Source organism: Pongo abelii, chromosome 16, assembly GCF_028885655.2.
Source record: "Pongo abelii isolate AG06213 chromosome 16, NHGRI_mPonAbe1-v2.0_pri, whole genome shotgun sequence".
NCBI classification, from domain to species: Eukaryota; Metazoa; Chordata; class Mammalia; order Primates; family Hominidae; genus Pongo; species Pongo abelii.
This window is the reverse complement of record NC_072001.2, coordinates 35,832,483-35,852,141: the sequence shown is the minus strand read 5'-3', so window position 1 is coordinate 35,852,141 and position 19,659 is coordinate 35,832,483. Positions and strand designations below refer to the sequence as shown.

The window sequence follows — 19,659 nt, the reverse complement described above, 5'->3', positions numbered from 1 at the left end:
CAAAGCAAGTCACGTGGCAGGGGAAATATACCAGAAAAGGCCGTGGGTGCGTGATCATATTGCAGGGTGGGAGTGAAACAGTGGGAACAATAATCCAATGTACCCCTGCTAGACAGACTGATTCCGTTTTGGAAAGATGAGCTGTGGACACTGCCTCCTGTTTTAAATGGCATATTATTACCTTTCTATTCTGTCTGCTTCTGTTGTTTTGATAATTGACAGCAAAACCTCAGTCTGATGTTGTAGGTTAGCATCAGGAAGTGCAGCTCATCCTGTGAATGGTTTTGAAAAGCACAGACTTTCAAAGTGGTTCCAAGGTAAGTCACCCTACCTTTACTGTGACTGTGCTGTACGTTGTATTAACTGTGGTCAGCTGTACAGATAACCTGTGTGTGTGTGTGTGATCGATCAAACTGTTGAAATGTCTTTGAGGAACAAAATAACTAATACTGAGTACACAACAGGTTTGTAGTATGCACGTGAAAGAGAAAGACACATGTTTAAACTGATAAGACTGATTCAGTTTTTCACAAAATATTCTCTAAAGATCTAACACCCCCAAATCTATTTGTGTCAGAAAATTAAATGACAGTTGACTGTTTTGACAGAATATATTTATCTAATTTCAGATGATTTTTTTCTCTTTTTATTAAATTTATTCAGCTTGGAGAGACTAGTTTGGGTATTACCCATTTTAATAAATAAGACGTGCTTTATTTTTGACTAAAAAAAGTTGTTTGTATTGTTAAAACTCTCCATTCCCAAATTATTTCATAAATACATTGTGGTCGTCAGAATGTTGACTTTGTCGTTTGTCCTAACCTACTTTGTCAGACTTTTGAGAATAATGGTTTTATGTTACTTATTTCAGTTTTATGTTACTTATGGTCCTTTTCTGTCCAAATGATTCTTGCCAAAATTATTATGCATCATGGTTTTACCTTGCATGTTTCCTTCATAGGGATATTGTCTGGTTAAACCGTAGGTATTAGAAATTAACTCTTTAAAACTAAAACCATTTCCAGAAAGAAGATAACTTTCACCTTGACATTGTTTTTGCTCTGCATAGTGAGTGAATTGGATTGCACACCTCACCTCATTAATGCAGTATTGGATAGCCACTGCAGGTGTGTGAGGGGTTTGCATGTGTGTTTGCATAAATATGCATGCATGCGTGTTTCATCAAGGACCCCAAATCCTTGTTGTTATGGGAATGTTTCACTCTCTTGTACCTAAATGATGAGCTTACACTCACCAGACAATGTGCCTCTGATGATACAGATGTCTTATCTCAGGTGTTGTACATTGTGTTTTGTGATATATATTATATATATTATGTTTTATATTGTTTTATTATTCTGTGCAAACTTTACCCAAAGCCAGCAGCTACTTCGAAAGAAAAATGAAAGGTGGAGGGATTTAAAATGAGGGATGCGATTAGTAACCAATACATCTTGGAAGATGAGATAGTACAGCGAGAGTATACTGTAAATTTTAAAAGATTTATGCCAAAGGTGAACAGAAATAGTCCAGGAGGAGGATGAGCCATATAAATAGAAGTCAAAGGAGGTCTGAGCTTTAATTTCTTCATCTGTTAAAATATAAGCAGTACTATCTTCCTCAGAGTCAACATGAGCATAAAGCAAAGGTGCTAAGCAGAGTGCCTTCTCCCTGAGGTTCCCTTAGGCGTTAGTTCATTCCTATGTCTTGAGACTAGAAGTGGATCACTCCAGAGCATGTGAGACTCTAAATGAAAGCCCAGAAGACTGTCTGTAGACAGTGGGTAGCAAGAGGATTGACTGGAAAGGCACTTTGTTCTAAGGGATCTGGCCCAGATCAAAGAAGAGCCTGGGTGTACTCTTCTAGACAACTGTGTCTGCAGGGGTGAGCATAGACTGGGGAAGCCCTAGACTCTCATTTTTCTCAGTGGCTGCAGAAGGGTGTTTTGTGGACAGCCTGCTTAGAGGGCAACTATAGACACACTGTGACCTGCATCATTTTTCGCTTTGAAGTGTGATTGAAAACTAATAAACTAAACAGGCAAACGACAGCCAAACCTTAGCTGTTTTCAAATTTTCTTCCTTCTAAAATGCTACTCTAATATAAGCATGCTATCTCGCAGTTCCTTTTTGAGCTGACTTACTCTCAGAGCTCTAGTTTCGTGTAAGTCAGGTTTCAGCATGGTAGAAGCCATTGGTTGCCTTTGGGTGACTGCCAAATAGACTCTTACAGGGATTATGTGTAATAAACACTCTATCATATATTCAACAGTGATCTCTATTGCAAAATACACTGAGCCTAAACCTTTAACTTCTGCCTAGTTGCTTAAAATTTTGCCAAGGTTGCTTACCAGGAATTAAAAAAGGACTAAGAACTTGAGTGCTATATGAAATATTAGAAGTGATCTAATCTGGTATTTTCCAAACTATGTTCCAGTACAACATTAAGTGGCTTGCAACACGTTTAGCAGGTGTCCCTTTAAATGGATTCTGTGGTCAAAATAAGTTTGGAAAACCCTATTATATAGAATTAGGTTTTCTGTACTAAAGGGCATCCCAAGGTCTTTAATATGCTAACATGGATCATGGTTCTTTAAGAGATACAGTATGTAGCTTTTCTCACACTTATTTGACCGTAAAATCCTTTTGTTAAAGAACACGTATTACCATCTTAAGAATAGAATGTCAGGCAGAGGCCATAGTGTAGTCATTAAAAGCACGGCCCTCTATTGTTTAACTGCCTGGGTTCAAGTCCTAGCTTAACCATTTACTGATTTTATGATTTTGAGCAAATTGCTTAACTTCTTTGTACTTCAGTTTCCCCATTTAAAATGAGAACACTAATGATACCCAACTATATGTTGTCATGAAAATTGAACAGAGCTCAAAACAGTGTCTGGCACATAGTTAATGATTCTCATCCTAGTATTACTTGCCTGCCATTTAGGTTAGAATAAGCTAGACTAACACCTTTCATTCTAGAGATGGCAAAAGCGAATCCCAAATAGGTTTCTCATGCACTACTCACTCATTCAACAAACTGACCAAGTCCAGTATGCACCATGCATAATTATTCTGTTCCCAGAAAAGAAGATGAACAAAGCACAGTTCCTGCCCTGGAAAACACACACATTAGTGACTTGGCTCAGATGACACTGTTGAGGAACTGTAGGAAAGTCAGCAGGCCAGACCTCCTGACTTCTGTCCCCCAGCTCCTCTGATTTCATTCTGAGATAGAATGACCCATGCAACCTGTAAGCAAGAATATGGGGCATAGAGTACAGCCAATAGACTTGAGGGATGAGGGCGTATGTTGTAAATTTTTGTTGGTATGATCTAGAAATTGTCAGGAGAAATACTTTTGAAGGAAAGCAATCTCTTAAAAATATAACTTAGAAAGCAAAGTAAGAGCTAGTATGCAGAAGTCTACGTAGGAGTTCCCCAAATATGGCTTTATTTATTTATTTATTTGGCTGCCATGTCACTGATGGCCTTCTCTGTGTTTGTTTAGGTATCTCCTCTGAGGGCTTTCCCTGGGACGGCTTCAATGAGCAGACACCTAAAGACCTTCCCAACAGAGATGGAGGCGCGTGGGTTCTGGGCTACAGAGCAGGACCAGCCTGTCCATTTTTGCTTCATGAGGAAAGGGAGAAGTCAAACAGGAGCGAATTGTACTTGGATCTCCATGTAAGTAGAAATCTTTGTGATTGTGCTGCGGTTCTTTGTGGTCAACAGAGGCTCATTTAATATGTATTTAATGTAAATTGTGTATATAAAGCTGCATTTAATGTATGGATCTCATTGTTTAAAAAAATCAGTGGGCTGCAGAAAATCAAGATGCATCTTGGTGATCTGAAATTTATACACTAGAAAATAACTAGCAAGTTGTCTGGAAGTGACTGTGTTTGTCATTTAGCTGAGTGTTTTCAGAGCACTCTGTTCATTAGCTTTGCAGCCTAAATCTCTCATTGTGGGAGTACCCACTGGTTGCGAGTCACTTCTTAATATCCTTTTACTAAAAATTTGTCAATAACATATGTAAGCCAACTGATATGCTCTGGATTCTCAAGTGAAATCCAAATACCCTGCCTTCCTTCCATATTCATGAACCTTTCTCTCCAGCTGCTCAAATAACAGGTGACTAGGTTGGCAGAAAATCTGCAGAATATAGGATGATGCATTTAAAAAACATAACCACCTCCTTTCTCTTTTTAAAAGTTTTTGTTCACTTTTAATAACCTCTCTGCAGTTTTTTTTTAATTTCTTTTAATTTTTTTTAATTTCAATAGGTTTTTGGGGAACAGGTGGTGTTTAGTTACATGAATAAGTTCTTTAGTAGGGATTACTGAGATTTTGGTGCACTCATCATGTGAGCAGTGTACACTGTACCCAGTATGTAGTCTTTTATCCTTCGCTTCCCCCAACCCTTTCCCTCAAGTCCCCAGAGTCCATTGTATCATTCTGATACCTTTGCGTCCTCATAGCTTAGCTCTCACTTGTGAGTGAGAACATATAATGTTTGGTTTTCCATTCCTGAGTTACTTCACTTAGAATAATAGTCTCCGATTTTACCCAGGTTGCTGCAAATGGCATTATTTCATTCGTTTCTATGGCTGAGCAGTATTCCATGGTATATGTATATATGTGTGCATATATATACGTATATATGTATATACGTATATATATGTGTATATATGTATATGTATATATGTAAATATATACCACATTTTATTTATCCACTCATTGATTGATGGGGATTTGGGCTGGTTCTGTAGTTTTGCAATTGCAAATTGTGCTGCTAATAAACATGCATGTGCAAGTATCTTTTTCGTATGACTTCTTTTCCTCTGGGTAGATACCCAGTAGTTGGATTGCTGCATCAAATGATGGATCTACTTTTAGTTCAAAAAAACATAGCCTTCTCTGTTTTCTTTTTGTTGTTGTTGTTGCTTTGTTTTTTTGAGATGGAGTCTTGCTCTGTTGCTCAGGCTGGAGTGCAGTGGCACGATCTTGGCTCATTGCAACCTCTGCCTCCCGAGTTCAAGCGATCCTCCCACCTCAGCCTCCTGAGAAACTGGGCTTACAGGCGTGAGCCACCAACACCCAGCTAATTTTTGTATTTTTAGTTAGAGATGGGGTTTCATCATGTTGGCCAGGCTGTTCTCGAACTCCTGACCTCAAAATGTTCCCTGCCTCGGCCTCCCAAAGTGCTGGATTACAGGCGTGAGCCACCACATCCAGCTGTCTTCTCCTTTCTTATTCATTCTTGTTTTCATTGACACAGAAGTATTGACTCCTCCTTAGAAAGCACTGGGCTGGGGTTCACCTACTTCCACATTTAGATGGCCTGATAGGATTGACCAGATTATTGTGATTCTCTGCAATCCCTCTTTACCCATCCAGTTTCCTGTCACAGATGAGGTGAGCACCAGAAATCTAAGGAGCACTTTTTCTTTTTTTAGCCATTAACTTTAATGCCTATTGACAATCTTGTGATCTCCAGCTCTTTACTTTCAGACCTGGAACCGTGTGTTTGACGAGGGTGGGTTAAGTCTGTGATGTTCACATGGGTGGCAGTCAAAGAGCAGAAGAACCGTGTATTTTTCATAACCATAAAACCACGGTCACTGTATGTCATTTTAGAACAGCATTCAACATTCCAGATATTACAAAAGGACGTTTAGAAATGAAGCTGAAAGATGAGAAAACTGCAGTCCTGCAGGAGATGACATGAGAATTAGTAAAGTTTTTGGTTTTGTTCCCGTATGTAAAGTTGTATGTCTTGAGAGAGATGCTTAAAGTAGGAAGTGTAACAGTGACATCTGTTGGTCCATTACTTTAAGTTGCATTTGCCGCAAACAGCAGGCCTACAGTGTAAAACTGCTGAAGTAGATTTTTAAAAGCTACTTTCTTTTTCTTCTGTGTTTTTTAAAAATACTGTGTTTATGTGTTTTTTAAAATTGGCTAAACTGTGTATTTCTGGTTTTCCTTTTCGTCTGTAAATTAAATGATTACTTAATTTTTTACAATTATAAAAATCCTACACAATTCTTATAGAAAATTTGAAATACATAGTTACAGTGAAAAAAAAAACCTCATAATCTTAGCAGCTAAGACGACTGTTACAATTTGATAATTTTTTTTTGTATTTTTTCACTTAAGTATGGTTTGTTTTTCAATGAGAGATTTTTTTTTAAACATAAAAGCATGCCAGATTTTATAACCTCCTCTTTTTTGTTTTTGCTTGGGTTTTTTTTTTTTTTTTTTTTTTTTGAGATGGAGTCCTGCTGTGTCGCTCAGGCTGGAGCGCAGCGTGGCATAATCTTGGCTCACTGCAACCTCTGCCTCCTGGGTTCAAGCGATTCTCCTGCCTCAGCCTCCTGAGTAGCTGGGACTACAGGCGCATGCCACCACACCCAGCTAATTTTTTGTGTTTTCAGTAGAAACGGGGTTTCAACCGTGTTAGCCAGGATGGTCTTGATCTCCTGACCTCATGATCCGCCTGCCTTGGCCTCTCAAAGTGCTGGGATTACAGGCCTGAGCCACTGCACCTGGTCTCCTCCTCTCTTTTTCAAACAATTACTCTTATGCTGCTTATCCAGGCTGTTGCAAGCTCATTATAGATGCGTTTTTAGTGATTAATATTCCACGAAGTAATATGCCAAAATTTATTTAATTATTTCTCTGTTATTGGATATTGAAGTTGTTTCCAGTTTTGGAATAAGACCATTATTTGGAAATAAAATAGCGTGACCACAAATACAATTTTTCCTATACCCTTCCCCCCCATTATTTAGGACTATTTCCTTATGATGAAATTCTAGGAGGTGGATTCTTTTCTATAAGTATTTTTAGGTTTTTGATATTTATCACTAGATGAAAAATGCTTATTTCCTGAACTAGCCTTTTATGGGTTTTATACATTTATATATTTTATGTTACATATATATGATATATAAATTATGCATATGTATATATGTATAATTTTAATATATTTATGTATAAATACATATGTGTGATATATAAATATATATTTATATATAAATACTGTGTAATTAAAAAGTATATATTAGTATGTTGCTTAGTTTTTCATTAATGAGAATTATAAAACTAAAATAGTTTCTTTAGATTATTTTCTGAGTCAACAGTTTTTATAGTTTGGGCCCTGTGTTTCCTTCCTCACCTCAAGCCCTTCTCCCCTCTTTGGACAGTGTGATTTGACTCCTATATGTTTAAATATTGATGTTCTAGGTAAGGTTTCTATCTGAAAGGATTTTACTTATTTAGAACAAATGTGTGTATCCTATAATTATAGACTACAAATTGGGGCAGTGTATACTGCTTGGGTGATGGGTACAAATCTCATAAATCACCACTAAAGAACTTACTCATGTAACCAAACACCACCTGTTTCCCAATAGCTTACAGAAATAAAAAAGTAAAAAAAGAAGAAGAAATTAGCCTGCTATTAATGACTAGCAGCTCACAAAAACCCCTTTCCTCTGGTGGGCTTTGGACTCTAAGCAATATATTGATCAGCCTGAGACACTGGACCAGCACTGCCGTGCTTCCAGTTTTAAACCTGACTTGCAGCGTCACCATCAGGATGTTACTTTCTTAAGCCTTTTTCTGTGGCTACACTGACTCTCATTAGTACGTAATGAAAGGTAAAACATTTCATACTTGAAATAATTGGTGGGAGTTGGCATCCGTGAGTCAGGATGGACACTGGTGTTAAGGCTAGGGCTGTTACTAAGTCCCCTCATTTAGCTGGGCGTTCATCTTTTAGTTACTAAACTATGGGAAGACTCGGGTTCCTTGGGGGAATGGCAGGAGGTGGGGTTGGTGTGGGACAATCACTATGGAGACTCTGGGAGCATCTATTTAACAAACTAAATGAAAACAACAACAACAACAACAAAAAAAGTCCTTTACCCTCACAACACTTCTGACATTCTGAGACCAAGTGTACGTGTTTTTTGTAACAAGCAATTCTGCAATTCCCTGTAGACACCAACTAAATGTCCCACAATTCAATTGACACGATCTACTTGGAATTGTAGCCACATCCCACAAGTTAAGGGTTCGGTCCCACAAAACTGCCACACCTCAGATGCCAGTCACAAGTAGTAGGTTCCAGGTTACCCATAACTTCTGTCCAACTTGGATACAAATAGGAGATTCCTATAACCCCTTCTTTGGGTTCAATAATTTGTTAGGATAACTTTTACAACCCAGGGAAACAATTTACTGTTACTGTTACCAGATAGGGGTCTTGATCCAGACCCCAAGAGAGGGTTCTTGGACCTTACACAAGAAAGAATTTGGGGCAAGTCCATAAAGTAAAAGCAGGTTTACTAAGAAAGTAAAGGAATAAAAGAACGGCTACTCCATAGGCAGAGCACAGTGGTATGGGCTGCTTGACTGAGTATACCTATAGTTATTTCTTAATTGTATGCTAAATAAGGGGTGAATTGTTCATGAGTTTTCCAGGAAAGGGGAAGGGATTTCCTGGAATTGAGGGTCCCTCCCCTTTTTAGACCATATAAGCAAACTTCGCAACATTACCATGGCATTTGTAAATTGTCATGGCACTGGTGGGAGTGTCTTTTAGCATGCTGATGCATTATAATTAGCATGTAATGAGCGGTGAGGATGACCAGAGGTCACTTTTGTAGCCATCTTGGTTTTGGTGGGTTTTGGCTGGCTTCTTCACCACATCCTGTATCAGCAGGGTCTTTGTGTTGGTTTTGGTGGGTTTTGGCTGGCTTCTTCACCACATCCTGTATCAGCAGGGTCTTTGTGACCTTGATCTTGTGGCAACCTTCTTTCTTATCCTGTGACTAAGAATGCCTAATCTACTAGGAATGCAGCCCAGCAGGTCTCAGCCTTATTTTACCCATCCCCTATTCAAGATGAAGTCGCTCTGGTTCAAACGTCTCTGACATTACCAATTTATTACAAAGGATATTTTTAAAGGATACAAATGAATAGCCAGATCAAGAGATACATGGGGTGAGGTCTGGAAGGGTCCCGAGCACAAGAGCTTCTGTCCCTGTGGAGACAGAACTTCTTTGGGTAGGGTTTTTATGCAGGCTTCATTACATTGGTGATTAGCTCAACCTTTAGCCTCTCTACCCTCCTGGAGGTGAGTTGTTGGGACCCAAAATGCCAACCCTCATCACAAGGTTGGTTCCCTTGGCAAGCAGCCTCCCATCCTCTAAAAGTCACCTCATTAACATAAGCTCAAGTGTAGTTGAAAGGGGCTTGTTCTGAATAACAAAAGATGCCTCTTTCACCTTTATTGTTTCTGAGCTGTTTCAGAAGCTGAGGACAAAAAACAAGTATTACAACTTCTATATATATTTGAATATATTTGAGTATATCCAAATATTATTACTACTTGTATGGCTCTTATCACTTAAGAAGTTACGAGGGTTTTAGAAGTTCTGTCCAGGAGCCAGATGAAGACGAAATATACAGTATATTTCTCATTATATCAGTATATCACATAACTAGTACTTTGGTGTAGATGCTAGACTGCTGTGTAGGGAAGCTCTGTTTGGGTAATTATCCTGCAAATCATGGTCAAGCAAATTCTGTAGACTATTATGGGCAAACTACAAAGCTCTGGAAAGACCGAACCCAAAGCTCTGTCAGCTCCACTTTTGGGCCATGAAGTTTCCAAATATTGTATGGGACATGCCTACATTACAAAATCATTTCTTTTTTTAATCTGAAATTCATATTTAACTGAGTATCCTATAATTTATTAACTAACCCCATCACTCCTAGATATTACTTTTGAAACAAGATCCAGATGTATGAATTGCCCTTGGGTAGCATCTATATATGACAAAACCTCAGTCACCCCGGAGTGCCCATTTAGGACATGAATATTAAGAAGTTAGCCTGAAGGGGCAGTTTTTTATGTTCCACTGAACTAGGAGCTACCATTAGCCATGCATCTCAGGTCCTAGGGCACTTTCAACCAGATTTATCAAAGGCAACTGAATATAGTCAGAGACTAGAGAAGCATTGGGGCCTAAATTCTTATAACAAGTGCAGTTTCCTGAAGATTCCGTTGGAGAGGAATGCTCACCATGGAGAATAGTTTGTAATGTGTCTATAAACAAAGACATGGGTGGGTAGAAAAGACCCTGAAAAGAGGTATGGCCTGAAATTGAAAACAAAGATATGAAAAGCAGAAACAGGTAAGTAGTCATTAGGATTATATCCTGGTGGCAATACTCTCTGGAAATAGGATTTTGCATGCCAGCTTTTAAAACACTTTGGGAGGCCGAGGCAGGTGGATCACCTGAGGTCAGGAGTTCGAGACCAGCCTGACCAACATGGTGAAATCCCGTCTCTACTGAAAACACAAAAATTAGCCAGGTGTGGCGGTGGGCACCTGTAATCCCAGCTGCTCGGGACGCTGAGGCGGAAGAATCGCTTGAAATGGGAGGCAGACTTTGCAGTGAGCCGAGATTGCGCCATTGCTTTCCAGCCTGGGCGACAGAGCGAGACTCCGTCTGAAACACACACACACACACAACATACACACCTGAACTCTTCACACACACACACACGCACACATACACACACCCCTGAACTCTTCTTGTTGATTCTGGTTTCCAAGGCTCGTCACAGTCCCTTTCTCATCTGTGAGGCCCTGCATGTTTTTTACTGAATTGGCTTAATTGGTTGGGGAAGACACAGCATCCCGTTCCTAGTAATTGTATCTTATGAACCTGGATGTAATTACCAAGGCTACTCCCAACCTTGACTGTCTAAATGGTAATAAGAACCTCCATGTCTTATTGATCACTTCCTAAAGGCCAGACCCTGCCCTTAGAGGTGTTATTATACATATTGTACAAATAAGCAAGGGCACGGGCAGGATTTAAACCCAGATCTGAGTCTAGACTCAAGTACTTAAATGTTAAGTCCTTCTACTTCTCCACTACTTCTGGACTTACTTGTTTTCTTTTCTTTTTAATTTAAGAACAAAAGACATTCATTTAATGGATGGGGATTCGCTCCCATAACCAGTGAGAAGGATTGGCATCCAGGCTCAGAAATAGACAGCTAGAACTACAACCAAAATTACTCCACAGAACTCATCCAGTAAAAATTCCGCAGCTACTAATATGGGACACTAGGTTCCTCAGGCGTGCACCAGGTATCCTGGGCCTTTCAAATTAATGGTGATTGAGGTGATGGATATTCTAATTACTTTTATCAAAATATCACATGTACCCCAAAATATGTATATCGATTTTTTAACATTTAAAAAATAAAATTAATGGTGAAATACTGTTGGAAATGTTACAAATGCAGGTTCAGCCGCTTGCTGCCTGCCAAACCAGTTTAGCAAGGTGAGGGTATGGTAGAAGAGTGACTTTATTATAAACCAAAGCTAGCCGTGGAGAAAACGGTCCAGGCTCTCGTCTTAATGGAACCGCTTCAAGTTTCCAAGCGAAATGCAAGGGTTTAAGAAGGGGAAGTTTTGCCATGGAGTACCCTCCATGCAGGGGGTGAGGCAGTGTACATCTGTGTGACTTGTCCCAGTGGCTTATCTTGAGTTATTGCCACATCTGGTAAATGGGCCTGCATCAATCATCTCATCATCTTGGGCTCAACTGCAGCCTTGAAGCAAGCTCCGGGTGGGGGAGATTTCCACAGGTGCTTGTACTGTTTCAAGATTTAGTCTCTGGAATTTTTTTTTTTTTTTGAGACGGAGTTTTACTTTTGTTGCCCAGGCTGGAGTGCAATGGCGCGATCTCAGCTCACCGCAACCTCTGCCTCTTGGGTTCAAGCTATTCTCGTGCCTCAGCTTCCCAAGTAGCTGGGATTACAGGCATGCGCCACCATGCCCGGCTAATTTTTGTATTATTAGTAGAGACGGGGTTTCTCCATGTTGGTCAGGCTGGTCTTGAACTCCCAACCTCAGGTGATCTGCCCGCCTTAGCCTCCCAAAGTGCTGGGATTACAGGCACCCGCCGTCATGCCCGGCTAATTTTTGTATTTTTGTAGAGATGGAGTTTCACTACATTGGCCAGGCTGGTCTTGAACTCCTGACCTCAAGTGATCCGTCCGCCTTGGCCTCCCAAAGTTCTGGGATTACAGGCATGAGCCACTGCACTCGGCCAGTCTCTGGAACTTTTAAGCAGACATATAATTAAATGCACTAGCAGTGTGAGGGGGTGTCTAGTGGTTAACACAGAGAAAAAAAAAAAGAAAAAAAGAATAAAACTTTAAAATTTAGGCACTCAGTTACAGGAACACCAGCAGATTTCAGTCCTTCCACCTTCTTTCACTCCTAAGTAACAAACTTCACAGCATAAATTAGATTCAACATCAATAAATGCACAGATTGCTCCCTGTTGTGTCTTTGCTTACATGGAGAGGGCCGCATTTTTGTGGTGTTTCCATGGAAGCCAATGAAAGGGTCTACCCCTTAAAGCTACAGGCCATAGGAATGGCTTAACCAAATCATTAGGATATTCATGACAATGTGACTTGTACTTGCAAGTGGAGTGAATTTAGAAATATCAAAGTAGCTTGTTTCCTGATGGAGTGTGTTCATTTGTGTATATGTGAGTACATGTCTGTGTATGTGTGTGAAAGAGAAAAAGAATGAGAGACAGAGATCATGTGTCTGTTGGTGGTATGATAAGTGATCAAGAAATTATCCAGATGAAAAGAACAGTTCAGAGGGATGAACTGATCAATTTGGAAAATCATTTTGTTTTTTACAAATTCCTCATCGCTTTAAATCATGATAAAGCAGTTGAAAAAAAAAGTAATCTGATTTATTTCCTAATTCACATGCAAGTTAACCAGTTATCTCAAATTAGTACAAATTTGGAAATTGATGTGAAGGATGGTTATCATGTTTAAATAGAATTTCTATTTTCTGCTGATCACAAATTCTTAAACCAGTTCTCAAACTTCTCTACAAATTGAAAGATAATGGCAAATCTGCTAACAGCTCAGCTTTCTTTTTTAGAGACGGAGTCTCGCTCTGTCACCGAGGCTGGAGTACAGTGGCACAATCTCAGCTCATTCCAACCTCTGCCTCCCAGGTTCAAGTGATTCTCCTGCCTCAGCCTCCCGAGTAGCTGGGATTACAGGCGGGCGCCACCATGCCCAGCTGATTTTTGTATTTTCAGTAGAGACAGCGTTTCACCATGTTGGCCAGGTTGGTGTCGAACTCCTGATCTCAGGTGATTCTCCCTCCCTCAGCCTTCCTACGTGCTAGGATTATAGGCATGAGCCACTGTGCCCAGCCTCAGCTTTCTTTATAAAATAAAAAGAATAATAAACTTGGCTAAATTATTGCATCACCTTAGTGCTTAATGGAACTGTGAAATTTGCTTTTCTTTGATCTTGATAACACACGTTCTTATTTTTTCTTCTATTCTGATGAGAAATATCATAGCTGTTCATATAAAATTTGGACTCTTGAGGGTATATACAGAGAAAACTCTGTATTATACTTTCAAAGCCAGAGAGATCACAAAATAGAACTGAATTTTATATAAAATGATGAGGAATTTTTCTAGGAATTGTATTTAAGTGAATTGAAATATTGCCACTAAAATACTTTATTTTCTCTAAAATTCACGTGATTGTTTTTGGCCCCCTTTGGATGTGTTCCAATTTCTTACCCTCATTTTTCTGTCTCAAAAGCTTAAGGTTCTGTCTGCATTCACTAAACTTACAGTGCTGTGAGCCTCACATGGTATCTTCCAACCTTGGTCTCTTGCTACGTACGTCATTTATACTCCATGTGTGTCTTTCAAAACATTTTTTTGTTCTCTGTCTCCAGGATGAAGGTGGGACTTTGTGGTTAAAATTACAATCCCATATGAGCTATTTAGAATTTGAAATGCAGTAGCCTTTGGATACTGACTGTTTGTGAACACTCCTGTATTAACATAAAGTTCCTGTTTTTATGGCCCAGTTGTTTTTTTGTTGCCTTTTGGATTTTACAGATTTTAGTTAAGCAATTCCAATTTATTAGTATCATTATTTCTAAATTGCATTAAGGATTGCAGCTGCTAGTGTCTTGCATATGAACATCATAAACTTCCTTCTCCAGCTATAGAAAGTATGTGACTTTGATTCTAGGAACTGTTACAGCATTTCTTCAGAATATTTCATGAGGCTTTTTAAAGTATTGAACATGACAGTAGTCCTATATATACTTGTTTTATTTAAATCTCCAATTAAAATGATGTACCACATGGAGGCAATAGTGAATACATTTCAAAACCATGGAAACATGGTTTCTCCCCACCATCTGCACATGCTCCATAATAATGATGGTCACATTTATTTAGCTTCTGTGGGGAATTAAGCAAGCACTGGGTTAAGAATATTAGCACATTTAATTCTTGAACTATTCTATGAGTTAAGTATTATTTTTCCCATTTTACACGTGGGTGCTATCTTAGAGACGTTAAAGAACCTGCCTCAAGTGACAAAAAACTAGTCTGTGACTAGTAATATTGCATGCTAAACCCCAATATGTCCCTCTTCAAAGACATAGCCTTGTTGCCTCTACTTTTTCTCTGCTCTCTCTTTAATTGTTTAAGAATTGGTGTTCCTGTTTCTCCACATCCTCTCCAGCACCTGTTGTTTCCTGACTTTTTAATGATAGCCATTCTGACTGGTGTGAGATGGTATCTCATTGGTTTTGATTTGCATTTCTCTGATGGCCAGTGATGATGAGCATTTTTTCGTGTGTCTTTTGGCTGCATAAATGTCTTCTTTTGAGAAGTGTCTGTTCATATCCTTTGCCCACTTGTTGATGGGGTTGTTTGTTTTTTTCTTGTAAATTTGTTTGAGTTCCTTGTAGATTCTGGATATTAGCCCTTTGTCAGATGAGTAGATTGCAAAAATTTTCTCCCATGCATCCATAAAAACTGATGAATTCATGTCCTTTGTAGGGACATGGATGAAGCTGGAAACCATCATTCTCAGCAAACTGTTTTGAGGACAAAAAACCAAACACCACATGTTCTCACTCATAGGTGGGAATTGAACAGTGAGAACACTTGGACACAGGAAGGGAAACATCACACACCGGGGCCTGTTGTGGAGTTGGGTGAGGTGGGAGGGGATAGCATTAGGAGATACACCTGATGTAAATGACGAGTTAATGGGTGCAGCACACCAACATGGCACATGTATACATATGTAACAAACCTGCATGTTGTGCACATGTTCCCTAGAACTTAAAGTATAATAAAAATATATATATATATTAAAAAAAAAAAAAGGATGGGCCAGGCGCAGTGGCTCACACCTGTAATCCCAGTGCTTTAGGAGGCCAAGGCAGGTGGATCGCTTGAGCCCAGGAGTTTGAAACCAACCTGAGCAACATAGAGAAACCCTATCTCTAGAAAACAAAACAAAACAAAAATTAGCCAGGCATGGTGGCATGCAAGTGGCATGCAGCTACTCAGGGGGCTGAGGCGGGAAGATGGCTTGCGCCCTGGGAAGCAGATGTTGCGGTGAACTGAGATTGCCCCCGCTGCACTCCAGCCTAGGTGACAGAGTGAGACTCTGTCTCAAAAAAATTGGATCATAGCTGTGGCAATGCCTGACTTACTTTCTCCTTTGCACTTTTAGTGCATTGACATTTGTTTCAACAGTTTTCTCTTTAAATGTTTGAATGAATCATGTGGGTATTAGGATCAAAGAATCGTTGCTGATTCAGGATTCATTTGTGACTTTTCTACCCTCTGTAAACTTCTAATATCAGTAGCCATTTGGTTCTGGGTAACCAGCTGATCTATTTTGCCTCCCTTCCTGTGTTTCAGTAGGAAAGAAAACTGTTATAAAATACCATAGTTTTTTTGATTTATTGTCATGAAAAGAAACATTTAGAATCAGATGGATCCAGTGCAAATGCTGGCTTTATTGCAGAAAGTTTCATTGGATAGTAATAATCTGTCAAATGCAATTAATGACATCTTTCTCATAGAGTTATGGAGAGGATTAGGGTGCAAGAAAACTTGGGTAAAGAACCGAGCATGGTGCCTACTTGGAACAGCATGCATGCTCCTGCCATCGATCTTCATTTTCTTTTAAGTAAATACCCACCTTTCCTAGATTTTTCTTTTGTCCCCTTTAAAAATATTTTTAAATGATACCTGGATCTTTGGAGTTCGAACTAATATTCTCAAGATAACTTTTACTTTAAAAAAATTAAACAAGGAAAAGAAAAAGTTATAGCGGTAGCCATGAACTGCCTTGCTTTACTGCATGAGAAGAAGGGAATATAGGCAGCAATAGGCATAAGTAGTCTAATAAATTCCAGGTCTTCACCTTTTATCAGGAGCAACTTAGTCACAATGAAATGCTTTCTCCATAGACTTCATGCCTTCTGCTGTCATTAGCCATACGGAATAGCAATATTATGCCTTCACTTTGGGAAAGCTCAAAGCTTTTCTGAAAAACATCCCAGGAAATTCTGTACTTTAAAGACTGCTACCCACCAACCCTCATCCCCCGCCCCCCAGCTTCAGAAGTCACAGCCTTTCTCTCCCCTTTTACATTATTTTACTTTGTCATCAATATTAAATCCATTTCTAGGGGAACTTTGACACTGGTTGGTGGAACAACCCAGTCTTAGAAATATTTGACAGTAGGATTCTAGCCAGTAATGTGATAACTATTTCAAAGTTGATTTTCATTTCTGTAATCTTTTATTTCATTTGTAATGAAGCAGCACTGTTGAAGTCCAATGAATTGACCCAAAACCAAAAATAAATGAATAAATAAAATGGCTGGTGCTCTGCTATGGAGGACCCAGTCTTGCTCATTGTCTCAGAAGAGTCCTTCCCCAAAGAAGGGAAAATGTCAGTGCTAAGGCATTTAGTCTCATTTTCAGCATGCTTTTTCTCATGAGAAAAAGATGGAAGAAACCCCAAATTCATGGATTTGTTTTTTCTCTCAAATAACTGAGTTGATTTAAAAATCATGTTGGAGCTTGGGAAACAAAATAAAGAACAGGGCAAACTTTGTCACCTTATGCAGTGGCCGCTTGAGAAAACTTTACTCTCTTCAAGTGACACAGATGGAAGAATCCAATCCAAAAAACACTGGCCCTGAAACACACATCCAAAGGGATCCCTTGGAAGAATTTTCTTTGGAGCTCAGTTTCCTTGTGGCATGGTTGTGGCTGGGGCGTGCGGAGGTGTGTTGTATGTAGTCCTTCTGCCCAAGTGCATATCAGAGGGAGTTGGGAGAAGAAAACTTCCTGCTTGGGCTGTTCATCAGTAAATACTTGTTTTATAATGAGAATGCTGTTTATGATGGTTGATGTCTCTAAGGAAGCTGTTCCTTTTCTAGGAAAACATATCCTACTTACTGCAGGTTATTGATGAGGGCCAAACACATAATAGTGTATGCCTCGTAACAATTCATGAAGTGTAGGTACTGTTCTTACCAGTTTCCAGGTGAGGGAGCTGCAGCACAGGGAGCTTATATATAACTTGCCCCAGGTTAAGTCTCTTGTAGGAGTGGAGCATGGTGTGAGCCCAGGACTCAAGGTCTGTTCTTTTTTTTTTTTTTTTTTGAGACAGAGTCTTGCTCTGTTGCCCAGACTGGAGTGCAGTAGCACCATCTCGGCTCAGTGCAACCTCCACCTCCCAGGTTCAAGCGATTCTCCTGCCTCAGCCTTCCGAGTAGCTGGGACTACAGGCGCACACCACCACCACGCCTGGCTAATTTTTTGAATTTTTAGTAGAGACGGAGTTCCGCCATGCTGACCAGGCTGGTCTTGAACTCCTGGCCTCAAGTGATCCACCTGCCTCAGCCTCCCGAAGTGCTAGGATTACAGGTGTGAGCCACTGCACCTGGCTGAGGTCCTGTTCTTAACTCTGCACACTGCCTGTATTTCTTGGTCATCACAAGATTACATACCCACTGCTGTCTTCCTTTTTTCAAGCTTCACAAGATGTCCCAGCCTTTCTCCTTTCCTTTTAGATTCTTCTAGTTTGTTATCTATATTCAATCCATTTCCACAGAAGCTTTGATACTGCCCAGTGGAACCAGTCTTAGAAATATTTTACTCTAAGACTTTTCAACAGAGAAAAAAAAGCCCTTAATCACTGGGATGGGTCCTTGCAAGAGGCAGGTGCTGCCTGTTTTCTTTTTAACCAATTAGTAAAAACAGTTGCAGGCTTTTGATGGGGTGACCCAGAGAGGCTGTTGTAAGCGTTGCGTTGGCAGAGGAACGCCACAGCATGAAGGCAGGGAAAGTGCTACAAAACTAGATGTTTAAGGGTATCTCTGGCTTTTTCTTTCGTTTGGCCTTATATTCCTGTGAATTAGGTAGAGAAGCAAGGTGTTGTCTCCATTTCAAAGATGTGGAAAATGAGTGTAACGAAGATGCTGATCAGGAAGAAGGTAAGATCCCACAGCATAGCAGCAGGGTGATGTGATGTGGGTGAACAGGAGATGGGATGCCTTTTTCCCCATCTGGGTGCTGCACTTGAGCAGTATGAACTGGTACCAGTTGTTTAGCTTCCCTTGACCTCAAATGCCTTCATCTTTAAAACAAAAGGTCAAGTCAGGCCGGGAGCAGTGGCTCACGCCTGTAGCCCCAGTACACTGAGGGACTGAGGCGGGCAGACTACTTGAAGCTGGGAGTTTGAGACCAGCCTGGGAAACATGGTGAAACCCCGTCTCTACAAAAAATACAAAAATTAGCCGGGCGTGGCGACACGCACCTATAATCCCGGTGCTCAGGAAGCTGAGGTGGGAGAATCATTTGAGCAAGGGGAGGTCAAGGCTGCGTGAGCAGTGATTGTGCCACTGTACTTCAGCCTGAGTAACGGAGTGAGACCCTGTCTCAAAAAAAAAAAAAAAAAAAAACCAAGCTAGGTAATTTCTCCTATTTCTAAGGTCCCATTCAACCTTACAACAACTGGATTCTACCCAAATTATTCCATAATCTTGTACTCCTTTTATACGACCCCTCATTTTACAGACATTTTTTGACTCCTTGTGATGTTATAATTTCCTCAGCTCTCCGCTTTTGTTCAAGATGCCATTTGTTGAATTCAAACACACTTCCTGAACCAAGAAACCAGGTCTTCACCTATTAACCTACCCATATCTTTATTCAGAACTTATTTTTCCTAGTGCGTTGCTCTTAACTTTCTTCTCCTGCAGAAATAGTTTCCTCTTATTTACCCTTACTCAGTTTAACTACACTTTCTACTTTTTGTTTCAAACAGTTTTCACATGAAGCTATTTGAACTACTTTGGGAAGCTAGAAGCAATTTGTCATTAAAATCAGGCCCAGAACTTGAAATAAGTTGGACAAGGAGAATCATGACAATTAAGTAGCCTAACAGTGAGATGCGATCCTGTTTGCTTTACTTTCACGTTGCCTTTCTGAAGTCTGATGAGAATGTGGGGGGTGACTTATCCAAACTGAGTAATAGCGAGAAGTGCTACAAAGAGTAAGGGGGCCCTTAGGAAGTTTCTTTCAGTGTCCAATTTTTGCAAAATGATGTTTAAAAATTTTTATTGCCAATTTTCTAATATTAGGAAAGTCGAGGAGCTAGGCTCTACTGCCTGTAGGAGATAATGTGCCTTTTATTGCAATTGTTCTTACCTCACTAAGTATCCACTT

The 19,659-nt window shown here is 39.9% G+C and overlaps 1 protein-coding gene across 4 annotated transcripts in view; it reads left to right on the top strand.

Moving 5' to 3' along the window:
• The window catches only part of FMN1 (formin 1), a 434,649-nt gene that overhangs the window by 102,651 nt on the left and 312,339 nt on the right, over positions 1–19,659 (top strand). For all 4 annotated transcript variants that reach the window (XM_063716551.1, XM_024232602.3, XM_063716552.1 and 1 more), the window contains one exon: positions 3,511–3,686. In XM_063716551.1, the coding sequence (XP_063572621.1) occupies positions 3,511–3,686 (176 nt within the window). The remainder of the gene's footprint in view (positions 1–3,510; positions 3,687–19,659) is intronic.